We start from the raw sequence: 15,571 nt of genomic DNA on the forward strand, positions 1-15,571 counted from the left end.
CACTATCCTGTTTGAAAAAAAAAATATATATATATAAGGCTTCATAGAGCTAGAAGCATTGGAAGGTTAAGCTAAGATAAGCTAAGCTAACATGACACAACAACAGCCATTGAAACAGCCACCTGAAATAAACAACAACTATTTTGCCGAGTAGTGCCTAATGTTGAGTTCAAGTCAACATTTCAATTTCCAAATTTCTACATGAAACTTTTAACAGAACTTTTGAGATAATAGTGTATGATGTTACACAAAAATGGCGGCACATTGGTCAATGTACACTGTAAATGATAAACAATCACTTTTTTATATGTCACTTTTCGAGAATCATACTATCACACCTTCAAATAAAACCCAGCATATTTTACACCATTACTGCAGAGACAGGTTAGACATTGTGCTCTGTACCTGGAATACTCTGTCTCCTAATGGCCAGAGCACCATCTGGTGGCCTGGAGGGATTGGAGTGTTTAGTGTAGGGCCCCTCATCTGAAAAACAAGAAAACCAAGACATTTGAAAAAAAACAATGGTTTTCATAAGCAAAACCTTGTCCTTATGTTCACATGCAAGCAATACACACAAAGTCAAAGGCGCTGAAGACAAGGGGGCGTTCTTCACAGGAAATAGCCGTCATAGACACAGCTATAACAATGACCAACACACTCTCAGAGATGTAGCCTTCAACAACAGTCAACTGAACAAGAAGCTGTCAGCTCTTCACACACATGCTTAAATGTATTAAAAAGGCACACAGACAACAACATCGCTCTCCCCAGCCAGTCCTACATGTTGAAAAGAGAGCAGTGGCCACCCGTCTGTGATATATGGTGAGTGCATCACCGCTCTCTCTGAGTGTGAGCAGCTCCAGCTGTGGTCATCCGATTGTGTGCTCAGATTTATAGCCGTGGAATACCGAGCAAAGACAGCGGGAGTCCCGTCATTATGAAGCCCTTAAAGAACAGTGGGACAGCTGTTTGCTTTGACTGCAGTAGCAAAGCGCAGCCAGAATTGACAGCAGATCACACGTATCATATCAGTGCCCACGAGACTGGATGGAAATGTATACAGCAGGAAAAGGATGACAATTATAAAAATCCTTTCATTATATCCCATCATTTCTGAACATAAGTGGACGGCAATCTGCTTGGTGAGGCACGCTATTAAGTCGTGGCCTAATGGTTCGAGATTTGGACTTGTAATCCAAAGGTTGTGAGTTCAAGTCTTGGGCCGGCAGGAATTATAGGTGGGGGGAGTGAATGTACAGCGCTCTCTCCAGCCTCAGTACCACGACTGAGGAGCCTTTGAACAAGGCACTGAACCCCCAACTGCTCCCCGGGCGCCGCAGCATAAATGGCTGCCCACTGCTCCGGGTGTGTGTTCACGGTGTGTGTGTGATTACTGCTGTATGTGTATACTTTAGATGGGATAAATGCAGAGCACGAATTCCGAGTATGGGTCACCATACTTGGCTGAATGTCACGTCACTTTCCCTATTAATCTTGTTCGCAATTAGGGTGAGAACTCTGAACAAATCCTTTTTCATAAGAATTGATGCACTATATTTAGTATGATGTTAATTAGTATGTAGTAAGTAGTATGGAGCACTTAAATCAGAAGTTAATATGATACAGTTGAGAGATGATGGTTATTAATCCATGACTATTATTGCCTTTCTAGAACTGTTAATGCACCATTGTATCTGTTAATGTGTCTTGTCTGCAATGCAAATATGTAAATTGTATGCAGATAAGGTCATGCATAATGATCTTAAGCTGCTCAAGGGAGAATTTTATGAATATACTAATAATTGCCTAAAAATGTAATTGCTAAATCGTGTGTCAATAAACAGATATTACTGGTGGCCAAAAGTTTAGAATAATCCAGTTCTTTAATGTTTTTTAAAAAGAATGTTCCTCTCCAAGGCTGCATATATTTGATCAAAAATACAAAAAAGGCAGTGATAATATAATATATTCCAACAGTTTATAATAACAGTTTTCTATTTGAAAATATTTGAAAATGTTATTTATTCCCATGATGGCAAAACTGAATTTTCAGCATCATTACTCCAGTCTTCAGTGTCACATGCTCCTCCAGAAATTATTTTAATATGCCCATTTGGTTCAGGATATAAATCATATTTGAAAATATATTGAAATATAGCACAATTATTCGAAACTGTAATAATATTTCACAACATTACGGTTTCTATGGTATTTTTATTAAATAACCTTGGTAAGTATAAGAAACTTCTTTCAAAAACATTTAAAAATCTTAATTTCAAATTTATGTGATTTTGAAATCTGTTCAAAATTAGTGTGTGTTTCAACTCCCATCTCCATGAGCTAGTAATTTATTTGAAAAAAAAAAATAAAAATTCAAACTAGTTTAGTAACACTGATAAAACATTATGAAATATCATGCAAATATGATGAATTATAAAAAAAATAGATATACAATATGTATACAGACTATACAGTATGAATGAGGGACACAGTTTATGCTTCATTAGCATCACTTAAATGAGCGTCTGATATTATTTATACCAATTCATTCCTAAACACATTCATTGGTTAATTTGTCTTTAGTGTGGTAAATAGGCTGGACACAAGTCACTTTGCACAAGAGCCTCGAATGAACGTAACATCCCACTCCTGCTTTATTTTTTTCTGATCAAAAGGCAGAAAAAGCTCTGAATCAGGATGTATTATAATACCCTCTCATTAATAAGTCATTCCATGGAAATGAGGGGAGGTCAAAATTAACAGGAACCTTCAGAAGACCACAGGGAATTAGAAATAAGTCTTCTCCGTTTACTTCAGTCAGTTAACAGCAACTCCTGGGGCATTTCTGTGTCAAATCAAATGCACCAACTTGTTAAATTAATGAATGCCCCTTTAATAAAGCCACATTACTATGTGAAATTAAAGCATGAAAGAGTGCTTGTACTCATGGAGCTGAAATTCAAAAGCACTTTCCTGCTATACAAACATGCAGAGAGCTCCAAAAGTCAAAAGACAATGACAAATCTGGGATTCAAAATCTAATAGACACCAGGGGGAAAAAAAGTAAAACAGCAACATTTTGGTTAAAAAAAAAATTATAATAATAAAGAAAGAAATATTCCAGTTTATTTAGTATTTGTAATAAAAACCTTGATTAAATTACAAATTTACGGTAATTTATCTATAGAAATTAAAAAATAAAAATACAACGCAATAAAATCAGAAGTTTTAAAATCAATGTTGTGATGAATTTGGCAACACAACATTTTGTACAGAATGAAATTTGTATTAAATTAATTGGAGATTAGAGTACGTAAAAAAAATTGTGTGATATTTTTAGAGTTAAATGTGGGCTAAAATCTAGCTTTATCCCTTTAATTTAGCACTTGATGAAAGCAGAAATAATTTTAAAATTAAATAAACTCACAAATAAGAATGTAATATCATCTGATAAATATAAATATTGACAATAATAATTAAAAAATATCCTTTACAGTATCTACCTAAAACCAATATGTTGTTGACAGAACCTGATGTGCTCTGTTCCTCTAAATGATTTTTCCAGAGAACATGTAGCAGCAGTTTGTTTTTATTTTGATAGACAAGTCGATTTGATACTGCCAGTTAATTGCCAATAGATTTTAAATGAATTGGAGATTCAATCCAGTTTACCCACCTTCCTCCAATACAATCTGCTGGGTAGTCCTTATATAAAAAAGAGCACTGCTCACAGACTATGACGACAGCCGACTGCTTGCATCTCCCCAGAGAGCAGAGAAGACAGACTCGTTTAAAATGCATAAAATGCAACGCAACTGTAAGCCCACAGTGTCTATGAACTAGCTGATGTGTTGAGATGACACACAGACCTTCAGATCTTCAAGCCATTTAGTGAAAGCAAGTGATGACCAGACTGACAGAGGGGTCAGTAAATGGATTATCGGCACATCCAGGAATCAGATTTCTCTGAATTTACCACAGGTTCTAAACCCAAGGCACCATGGAATGAAGTTTACCTTTATTTCAGTAATCTGATCATCGTCTTCAAACACGCTTAGTGCTATTTCGGAAAATCAACACTGAAGACAGCGTGGAAGCAGATTTATTTGTTTTCATGTGGTGAAAAGCAAGAATAATCCATCAGCAAAATGCTCCTACATGCAAAAGTTTCAAAGCATTTCATGGACTTCTCCTACGAAGACGTGTAAAACAGCATGTGGGTGTTTTCCATATAGTGGCCCAAGGCTTCGCTCCTATATCAGAGCGTGTTGCTTTGAATGACGATAGCTGCTTTTATTCATTATACAATAAAACACTGTAGCAACATGGCTTCCTGCATGAATTAAATATATATATATATATTTTTTTTGCACTAGCACTTCTGCTGTAGACCAAGTCCATTTGTCAAATTTGGATTGTTTGTTCATTGCAAAAGCGGTTTTCCAAACTTGGGTAGTCTAAAGCTAGAGTTTTCATAATTTTTGATGCAAAGAACCTCCAAAATTTAGACAGATAAATGAAAATATCAACAAAAATTATGTAATATTTTTAAAACATAAAAATATCACAATACAAATACATATACTATATAAATAATAAATAACACTGTTATACAGACTAAATAATTGGCAAATGTCCAGTACACATCCGGGAAAGATTCGAGTTTACATTTGATAAAAATTTCTATTAATTAATTAAAAGCATGAAACTTGTGCACGAATGAATAAAATGAAATTATTAACATTCATTTAGAAAACAATGTGAATTCTCATTCATGCCAACTTTTAATAATTGGCTTTTATATTAATAAGTCAAAATAATATGATATCTGGAAAATATTTATATATAAACATCTTTTTTTCCCCATGCACCCAGTATTAAAGTGTTGTCAGATGTATAAAAGAGACGGTGTAATAAAACACGGGGGAGGACCAAGCAATCCAACTAAACTTCACCTTTTGTGTGTGTCTTGACAATGTCTGGCACAGATTATTGAGATTGAGACACAAATCCATCTTAGTGTCAGTGAATTGTGTGGCATTCAAAAGCTGCTGGATCTCAATGATTTTGTCTCTTTTCCTGAATCCTGAATAAGTGTGAGGGAGAGGCTCATCTTGGCATCCGAGAAGAAGGTGTTAAACAAAGTGGCTCTCGTCTGTCTAGGTTACACCATCACATGAAACACAGCCCTCAAATTAAAGCCTCAGTGCTTGTGATGTGCAGATCACACACACACACACACAGAAATAAGAAGACCAGGACGAGACACATGCGCAGTGAGGAACTGAATGTAGACCACCAGGAACACAAGCCTTTGTAATCCTCACAAAATACAAATCTCCCACTCCACAGAGGCAGATGATGGATATTTGGTACACCCATTCCAGAAATTCACAGTTGGATAAATGTAGAACTTATGTAGTCTACACTCAAGTACCTAATCGTGATGCAAATTAAGTTAATTGATTTGGCACATTCATGTTAAACAGATATGAAGGGGCCCAAAAATCTGGCATTTAAAATCTAAATACAAAGATAAAAATTAAATATGAAATTATTTAATATTAAATTTAGGCATCTCAACATTATGTACTGCATTAAATTTGAATGAAATTAAGTAAGAAATTAATTTTAGTGCAAATTAACTGTCGCTTAATGAAAGTTGTAATTAGGGTTGCTCATGTAGTACTTCGGTAACTAATAATAATACTAATAATAACAATAATAAAAGAGCAGTACAAAACAAAAAAGGCAAAAACATAGTAACAGAGCAAGTTATACAAAGACTTATTAAAGTGAAGTTAAAGTTATTTTTCTGAGGTCAGACTAACAAAGTTTGTCTGGTGGACAGTAAAATAGCATTGTGGCAGTGACTTTTACACAGGAAAGCACTGCTCACATTTTAAGGGAGGGAAAAGAAACAGTAAAATTCAAGGTTTTTGTTTAGTTTTTTGGCATGAACATTAGCTGTTCAGCAGTCTGTTACACCGAATGACAGACTGAGACCATGTGTGAGAAGTCTTGAGAGCAACCAATCAAACATTACAAAAGCTCAGTCAGCCAAACCAAGCAGCTGACACAGCCATGTCTCTCGGATCATTCGTACATTATTATGTAGATGAAATTCAGGCATGACCGCATAGCTGGATGACTGAATATGAATCCATTTCAGGATCAAAGACCTTCAAAATATAATAATGAAGACATACTCTTTATTTCTTGGGGAGCGTGCAAGATAACACAATTTCCACATTTAACATTCAATTTTCACACCAACATTTTATCCCTATTCTGACAGATTTAGCAGTTTAGAGAAAACAAAGCAGCACAGAGGGATATTAATTAACCGTATTAGCCAAAGCCTATTTTCAGCATCCAATCACTCATTCTCCCAGTGTCGCCATCCCCGGCGATACTCACCGACGTCACTGCGAAAAGCTCTGCTGACACCACACAGGTACGCCATAGGGTAAATGCTCTCTACAACACCCAGGGGTCGTCTGAAATCCACTTCGCCCTCCAGAAACCAAGACTAACTGTGCCAGAGATCTTCAACCTCAGCAGCTGTCCTGCATCTGTTCTCTGCATGGTTCAGCCGACACATGGAAATGTCCACACACAAACTACTCATACGCACACACCTACGGGCTCGGAGAAGCAGGATGTTGTTCGGATGAGTGCACCGGTAGGTTCTCCGGCAGTGGGTGTACTAAAAGTGCTGATGATGACCCAACACTTTACTTTTTCCTTCTATATTCAAAGAAAAAGCCCAGGGCACTTATGCACTCTATATTAGAGATCCCGCAAACCAATAGTTGTACAGTCCAATGGAATGGAACTACATTAAAAAAAAGTTTTTAAGAGATCAACAAGTATGCTTGCTTTATTGCACCAGTAAGAGTCCAGGATGGTTGAAGACACATTCTTCAAAAGTCAGCATTGCGAGCGACAGGTGGTGAAATTAATAAATAAATAAAACCCTGAGTCTCAAGGCGACAAGAATGAACACAGACCGAAGTGAGATGAGAAATTTTGGGCTACAGCACAAGGAAAATGGAAGCAAGAGGGTAAGTTTGTGAACGGAAGAGTGAGAGAGAGAGAGAGAGAATGGGACAAGATGAGAGATGCAAGCAAAGTGGCGTCATCCTGTCAGGTCACAGCATGCTCGCTCATGCATACAGCAGAGGACACGAAAGCAAGGTACAGGAACACTTCCTAAAAGATCTGGAACTTCTGCAAATTGCAGACTTGACAGACTTCCATTTTTCCCAGCAACCCCTGCTAGTGGACTAAATAATTTGCGTCACAAATGGCAACAAGCATACAAATGCCAGGCATGTGGTAAATTTGTGGCCTTCTCTACATGGCCTTCAAAAATAACATGACATGCTATTGCTCTAGATGAGAACATTTCAAAGAAACATTTCAACTGTCCTCAATAAGAAAGCATTTTCATGCAAAACGACTTCAAGTACTGGTTAAGACCAGACTGAAGCGAGCCCAGAACTACCCCAGGGGAGAGTGAAGGAACGGCTCTATTATTTTTAGCTGTGATCTCAGTCTGCGTAAAGTGGGATGACAAAGCTCACCAATCTAGGTTTAAAAAATGGAACTGCATCGTACATAAAGAGAGCCACAATCCCAGAATCCTCCTGGGCACTGTGGAGGAGTGTCTGCTCGTATTCGCCTCTAAGTGGAGAGGCTGGGATTAAAAGCCCTGAAATGTTAACACGGGTGGCCTGAGCAGTCAGTTCCTGTCACACTCAACCACTGCTGGTTCAGATGAGGTGGTACTACAGTTGGGATGAGAGTGGCATCTCTGGGAGAAGAAAAATAAATAAGGAAAAAGAGAGAGGGTCTGAATGAAAGTCACAAACCCATAACTAATTCACTGACCATCTGATGCATTTTGCACTGACAAGGACTTCTTCACAGAAAATCACAAAAATATCAGAAGATAAAAAGAGAAAAAAGTGCCCTCAAACAATTTCTGTCTTTGCAGTTCTTCAGTTTTTGTGTACTTGTGATTTTCCAGCATATTAAAGAAAAGCAGTTGAACAGCACAGTGCTTATGTACTTGCACATAATTTAGATGTTGTTTTTTTTTTAAATAAAAGGAAGGAAGTGGGACCCCTGGGAGAGATTAAAATATGACTGTTCGTGCAAGACAGCGTTTCATTTGTGAGATTCCCCATAGTGTCACCAACCATCTCAAGCAGTCAACCCTCCGGCAGCTTTCCTCCTGTGGATAAGTTGCTAGGTTCTTCTGAGTGATTCTACCTTTCATTTCAGCCCACTGCATATGCCGTTCTTCTCTGAAGCTTATCTGCAGAGCAGGTGAGAGGTGCTCCAGCTCCCACTGAAGGCGAATGCAGTGGGTAATTGGCTGTTTGAAGTACTGGAAAGGCCTATCCATTTAAAAGCTCCAATTCAAACAGCAAGACGTTAGAAATTCATGAGAAGCCAAATGAATGAATCTAATGAAAGTGACTCTTTGACCTCCAAGAAAAGAAGGTGCAGCACTGTGTTTTAAAAGAAGAAAACTGCTGCCAGCCGTGGTAATACAGTGTTTTTAAGAAAATGTGATATCGCAGCACCATGTGTGTTCAAAAATGTCAAGATTTTCTCAGTTGGTGAAAATGTAAATGTACCCTATGTGTCCAAAGGGTAAAACTTAAATAAATCTCCCACAAAAATAATTTTCAGTATTGAAAGGATGAGTTCACACAAAAAAAGTAAATCAAATGACTCTTATGAGCCGGATTGCTCATAAGATTCACAAACCAAGGAGTTACTGACTGAATAAATCTTATGAATCTTCCACCGAATTTACATCACATGCAATCTATATCTATAAAATATAAAAGTTAAAAGTTTTTAGTGAACTATTGCTTTAAATTTGCACTTCGCAAATATCTGAAGTTCCTGAACACATCACTTATTGATTGAATGGTTAAACATCGCCTCACAGCTTCAGTGCTCCTGAGTGTAGAAGAAAAATACATCAATTAAAGGAAAGACGATGATGAAGGGGGAGACTTGCTCACTGGGCAAGAGGAACAAACAGTTTACTCTCTCTCACTCCACCAACTCTGGAGGAATCCTAACCGGGAGAGAAGACTGAGAACAACAGTAAACACACACCTACCTCTCTACCTCATCTTCCCCTGCCCTTTGTTTCCGAAGCACAGCATTTGGTAACATAACATGCTCCAAATATCTTCCAGTTCTTGTCATGAGAAGTGCTTATAAATCATCTGTTGTCGACAAAAGAAAAACCTTAGGGCCTGAAATAAAATAAATAAATAAAACAATGGTGTAGAAACAATTTTCGCTTCGAAATTGCTAGTAATTTTCACAATTACAAAGAAATGGCAAGTAACTGTGAGAACCTAAATGGGACATTTTGGAGAAGAAAGCCTGAAACTCTTTGAACTTTGAAAAATAACTTTTGACTGTCTATCTGCTGTTTACTTTAATAAAAGCTTTTTAAGAAATTAAGACAGTGTTAAATATTAGTATTGTGAATTAGTGTTTAATAATTATCATCATAATCATCATTATTAATTAAATATTATTTAATTCTTCATTAAATATTATTATTATAAGTAATTCTTTTAATAATTGTATATAAAAACATGATTAAAAACGATTGATTATTATTATTATTCTATTTTTCTTAAATCTTTATTTTTTAAATATATTTTAACAAAACAACTATTGATGTATAAATCACAAAATGCAGCCCTACAAACAAGCACAGCTAAATAAATTAATAAATAACTAGTGCAGTGCACTTTTTATTTAAAAAAAAAAAAAAAACATAATTAATTTTTTACTCTAGCTAACCATTTGGTGAGAATTAATGCATTTGTACCAAAACAAGGGCATTTAGATTGCACCACTAGCCAAAATAATCTATTGACACTTTATTCACACCTGCTGTTCATGTTTGCATCTATCTAACTGTGTTTGGTTTCCATGACAGTTTCACTTTTACTATTCAGACATATGGAAGCAGATGATTAAACCCTGCAGGCAGCTTAGCCAATCAGACGACACGCGAAGCATTACACAACCTGTCGAGAAACACCGCTGACACCACAAAATTAAGTAAACTAGAAGCCCAAGCTCTGGCACTCAGGGTCAGTACATGAATTTGGGGAAATTAGCTACACACACACAGCACGGCCCGAGGACACATGCGGAGCAGCTGACACAAGCAAAAGCAAAGCAAGTCTTGCATGTAATGAGGCTAATGAAGGCTTCTGTTCTGAATCAGGACTGCTTATTTGTGTGCTGGTACAACGTGTTTATAGGACCCTCAACGGGTGGGAGCTTAACCAAATAGCTATTCACTAAATTGATTGTGATTTCTCTGTAGAATGAGCCTAGTCCAGGGTTGACGGACATCATAATACCAGAGCAGACTTTTTCCATTGGCCACCCGATCCTGCAGCAGGCTTCAAGACCAGCTGGAGGCCGTCAAGTCCTGCCAAAATTGGACACAAGGGTGGAAATGACTTAATTGGACCCAGGAGAAGAGACAGCTGAGGAAAGACTGCCATTAATGGGTATATTTCTATATTATTAACCTGTCTCAGAAGCACACTAGGTGTTTTCTCAAACTGAGGTGATATTTAATCCCAGCCTGAGCTGAGACGGAGGGGTGCTTATCTGTCTCCCATCTGAGGTAGCACAAAAAACCTATACTTAACCTTTAGAAAACTCTGTGACATTCATACCCTTGGGGAAAAATTACACAGAGGCTGCAAAGTACAGCGAGTGTACAGAGTGTAGTCCATTCAAAATAACAGACTTCCTCTAGGCACAAAGGTCATTCTACTGAAAAAAGACAGGGCTGATTGAAAACGCAATGGAGTCTGAGAGACTCTCGTCGCCTTGATCGCCTCACATATCAGCTGAACAACCAACGCCCTGACACTTCATCGGCCCATGCAAGGGAGGTAACGTCACAAAGCTGATATTGCTGACAAGAATTATTTACTTTAACCTTCCACAGTCTGCCCTACTGAAGTAGAACACGAGCAAACCACCAACTACAAAACACGTACAGCAGGCCTAACTATTGTAGCCTGACTACGTCAGACTTCCTACTTCCGCTCAATTTAATTTCGCATCTGTACTCAGTCTGATACAGCGTCAGATTTTTCTGTTTGCCACCGGTCTGGAAACAGCCGGGCCAATCAATGAACAGAGGGCGGGCTGAGAGCCGTGACGTAGATGCTAAGCGCAGAGTTTTACATTGTAGGTTAGAGAAATCGAAAAAACTGAAACAACGACGGAAATGGGAAACGAGACACGGGATGCAATTCGCTCTGTTATGGAGAACATTCAACTCTTTTTCAAACTCTTTTTCAAAAGTCGTTTACGGCCATGTTCACTCCGGTATTTTGCTCGCATCATCATGTGTTTACAACAGGTTTACAGTGCAAGTTCAATCATAGATTTGAGTTCAATGCATGATGTCTGTGCTTCGATGCGGCTGTACAGGCGAATAACATACGTCATAACTAAACGTATCTGATTGGCTTACGGGTAACCAATGATTTTAAACTTCAGACAAGCGCCCCCTAGCGAGAGAGAAAACACTTCTCTATTATGCCATTCCAGACTCTGTCTACGAAGCAAAGTGAAGTAGCAGAGTCTGATATTACCAGGCTATAACTATTGTGCTACTGACATAAGAGGTGTGATATACATTTTCTATGTAATCTCACTCAATTTTCATTTGGTGGACTATAAACTGGTGAAAAAATCAATAGATTTCAGCTTTGTTTGCAATGAATGGCTGTTGGCTATGACCAATGGTTTTGATCTCAAATTAGATGTACTGCTAGTGAAAGCAAGATATCATTACATTTTGACTATACACACACACACACACACAAAAACAAATGTATTTAATAATGGTTTTGATCTCAAATTAGATGTACTGCTAGTGAAAGCAAGATATCATTACATTTTGACTATACACACACACACACACACACAAAAACAAATGTATTTAATAATAGCAAAAAATATTATTGGTAATTGTTTTTTGGTTAATATGTTTGCAATGGACCACAATCAACACAACATTTTAAAAAATGTTGTACCCAATCATTCAAAAGTTGTTAACTCTAATTTAAAAATAACTGACTTTTGGGTCAGTTTGAGGTACAAGCTAGCAGTGTGAATGAGAGTTAACTAAAGGGACCCAGAGCACCCTAAAAGCAAACGTAAAACCACCCAGATTGCAATAGTAACCACACAGCAACCCCCTGGAATTGGTCCAGAGAATACTGCTCAGGCAATAAGCTCTCATATTTTCATCAGAAAAGGTAAAAATCAAATTAATTGGTCCACTTGTTTCCCATGACATGCTTTTTACTGGTTGCAAAGGCTGAAGGTTGACACACCAGAACCCTTAACTTGTGCTTAATGAGCTCTGTTCTCCTTTCCTCCATTCCATATGCCATGATTTAAATATAGGACACTCGCTGAAAGCTGTCAAATGGTAATACCTCTAGGTTTACAGTTTCAAAACATGCGCCCATAACGCAAAAGAGCCAAAACAGCACCTCCTTCACCACCTCCTCTTCCTGGCACTAAATCCAGCTGTCAAGCAAGCGTAAAAGGATTGATGGAGGCTGTTCAAAGGGAAAGCGGTGGAGATCAGGACAGACGTGTGCCAGCAGAATGAAGAAGAGCCAGATGCGGTGAACGCAGCATCCTCATCTCCGGAGGAAAAAAGAAAAACTGTTACATTTCTTTTCAAACTTCAACCTGGCGAAAGAGCTTGAAGCTCCGTGGACTCTTCTGAAAACATGATAGCTCCTCTGGTGTGTGAATGAAACCAGAAAAAGGTGTGATGCTTATGCAGCTGCACGGCAGTTGAATCTTAGGGATGTGTTAAAGTACATATCACTTAACCAGTTAGTGTTCAATTGCCTGACCAACAAGTCCATTTATTGATCTTAAGAAATTTGTTAATGGGCGAAATGTCATTAATTTTTTTACTTTTTATTCTATGCATTTGATTTAATGTTTAACACTGTTCAATAAAAGTGGGTATTTAATTATGCACCTTTTAGTTCATGCAGGTAGCAGGATATTCAATGGCTGATCATTTTTGCCCCCGTGCAGTTGCTTTCGCTCAGTAGGTGTGTGTTTTGTCTTTCTATCTGGTGTGAATCGGAGCTTATCAACTGGCTCCCTTAATGCAACTCTACAAACTGAATTCTAAATAGTTTTTCAGTCAGGAAGCAAGTAACCTGAGCCACTGAGCTCAATGCAAAAGGGTTACAGTGTACCCAATGACTGCTGAAGTCTGGAAATGGAAAATGTCCCTTATCAGAGTCAGGGAGCGATTTGCATACCAATTACTACAGTAGGTATGGTGTGACATTTCTGCCACAACCAGACATACAAACCTGGATGTGAACATAAGCTCACAGACTGAAACATATGAGCACACAAACTCCCACACAAGCACAAATATACAATCTACAAAGCAAACAGACATTTTTCCTGTGACTAGTGTATGAAATATAGCCAGATATTTCTGCCCGCCTTGTGTCCCTTGAAAGCTGTACAGTTGTGAGTGGTAGAGCGGATGGCTCGACTTATTACCATACATGCAACTAAAATATAATTGGCACAGCTCTCAGAGCACCTGCAGAGGTGAAGCTAGGCATGTTTATTCCAGTTGGTGAAAAAAAAATGGAGTACATTAATTTAATTAACATCCTGTCAGTAGTATCCAATCTTTCAGGTTGGCAAAAATCTTCTAATTAATATTGTTCTTAGGCAGAAAATTTCTCTTTTTCTGTAGAGTAAAATGAAGAGGAAACCAACACCCTGTGCTTCTTTCTAATTTTCTGACTGAATGCCTGCAAATGTGTAACAGAGATATAAAACCATGAATGCCTTGACCAAGACAAATACTGCACACGGCTTAGGCCCAGGAACACTAGACAATCTCAAATGAGATGACAATTCATCAACAACTAGCTGCAATGGACCCTGATGAGAGTAAAAAAAAAAAATGAAGCAGTTTACATTATTCAAATCTTAAAAAAAAGGTCACAAAAGGGTTTTTTACAGCAAGATGAACCATAGAAAAAAACATTTTTGACTCCAAGAACCTTTCAGAGAACAGTTCCATAAATAACATTTATTTCTCAGTGTGAAGAACATAATTTTTTTTTTTTAAATCTCAAGAACCCTTTGAGGAAACGACAGGTTCCATGGATGTCAAAGGTTCCTCCTGGAACCACGGATACCAATAAAGAATGTTAATATTTAATGTTAGTGATATCAGATTATTACACTGATCTCTGGAATACCTGATTCTGATTGGTCGGATAAGGAATAAATGTGTCCATTTATGTGGTAAGTAGTCATGTACTGTTGTACATTAAGCCTGTTATTATCCTTCAAGGCGATATAAGAACCCTCTGATTATCCTTTACTTCAATCTCATTGCTTCTTACTGTTGGCTTTTGATATTGCAAAACATTGGCTAATATGACCAGACAGAGCAACTTTCTGATGTATTGAAGATTACACATTGCTTTAAACTTTTGTGTCCAGGAAGCATCAATCTCCTGAAACCTCAGAATCAGTGTCCATTAGCTGACATCATCTGCCTTGAATAAGTTATTCCTCATATATGCTTTCATTTCACCTATGACAGATTACTCGCCGACTCATCATGACTCCGATGGCTCTACCTGAATGTCTAACATCACACACACGCACACACAGTTCAAATGAAAAGCTACATTCACAAAAGTTGCTTTTTTTTGTGTGTGTGAGGCTCTTTACGTGACCTTTGAAATGTGCCTCATATAAGACACAAGTCTAAACGTGCCATCCCTAAAATGACCCACAAACATTAAACAGCCTATTCAGGAATATTCAACATGACATCAAATGGTAAAATATCATTAAATATGACATTATGTCTTATATTTTCCAGTTCCACAGACTTAAAATGGAAGGAAGAGTACATATTTTTATACTATACTAAATGTTGGATTATCAAAACAATTATTAAACACATGCATTTTAAGACTGTAAACCGAGAATAACTAAATGCATCAGACTGCAGGGAGCTCAAGATGAATTTAAGAAATAAAAAAAAAATGCTAATTGTGAAATACACCAAGATGCTACATAATAATATTACATACAATCATAATACAGCATAATCTTTTATATAGATGGATGAAGAAGTTATTCATGCCTGGCTTCCAGACTTTGAAACATTGTTCTCCACATTTGAAAGTGTATCAGATTTGAACTGAAAACGTCAGATTCACTGTGATTTCCGCAGTTCACACTGTCATCCACAACAGATCTGTGTCATATCTTAAAAAAATAAAAATAAGACAAATTTGGGACATATTCAGCCAGGTTGTATTGATGCATTAAACCGCAGGAGGCACAACTCATAGGGGAAACTATATGACTGACACAACAGCATCATGGGAAATCAGAAATGAACACCTGCTGCCCCAAGTTTACGCCAGACACCTGTATTAAACCAGAAATCAGT

The 15,571-nt window shown here is 37.5% G+C and overlaps 1 protein-coding gene across 6 annotated transcripts in view; it reads right to left on the bottom strand.

The window, feature by feature from the left end:
• Positions 1-15,571, bottom strand: part of LOC113048001 (glutamate receptor-interacting protein 1-like) — a 226,551-nt gene that overhangs the window by 66,417 nt on the left and 144,563 nt on the right. For 4 of the 6 annotated variants that reach the window (XM_026209485.1, XM_026209486.1, XM_026209487.1 and 1 more), the window contains exon 2: positions 406-486. The exons of the other annotated variants lie outside the window; for them this stretch is intronic. In XM_026209485.1, the coding sequence (XP_026065270.1) occupies positions 406-486 (81 nt within the window). The remainder of the gene's footprint in view (positions 1-405; positions 487-15,571) is intronic. 6 annotated transcript variants of the gene reach the window in all.

The sequence above is a fragment of the Carassius auratus genome, chromosome 29 (genome assembly GCF_003368295.1).
Source record: "Carassius auratus strain Wakin chromosome 29, ASM336829v1, whole genome shotgun sequence".
NCBI classification, from domain to species: domain Eukaryota; kingdom Metazoa; phylum Chordata; class Actinopteri; order Cypriniformes; family Cyprinidae; genus Carassius; species Carassius auratus.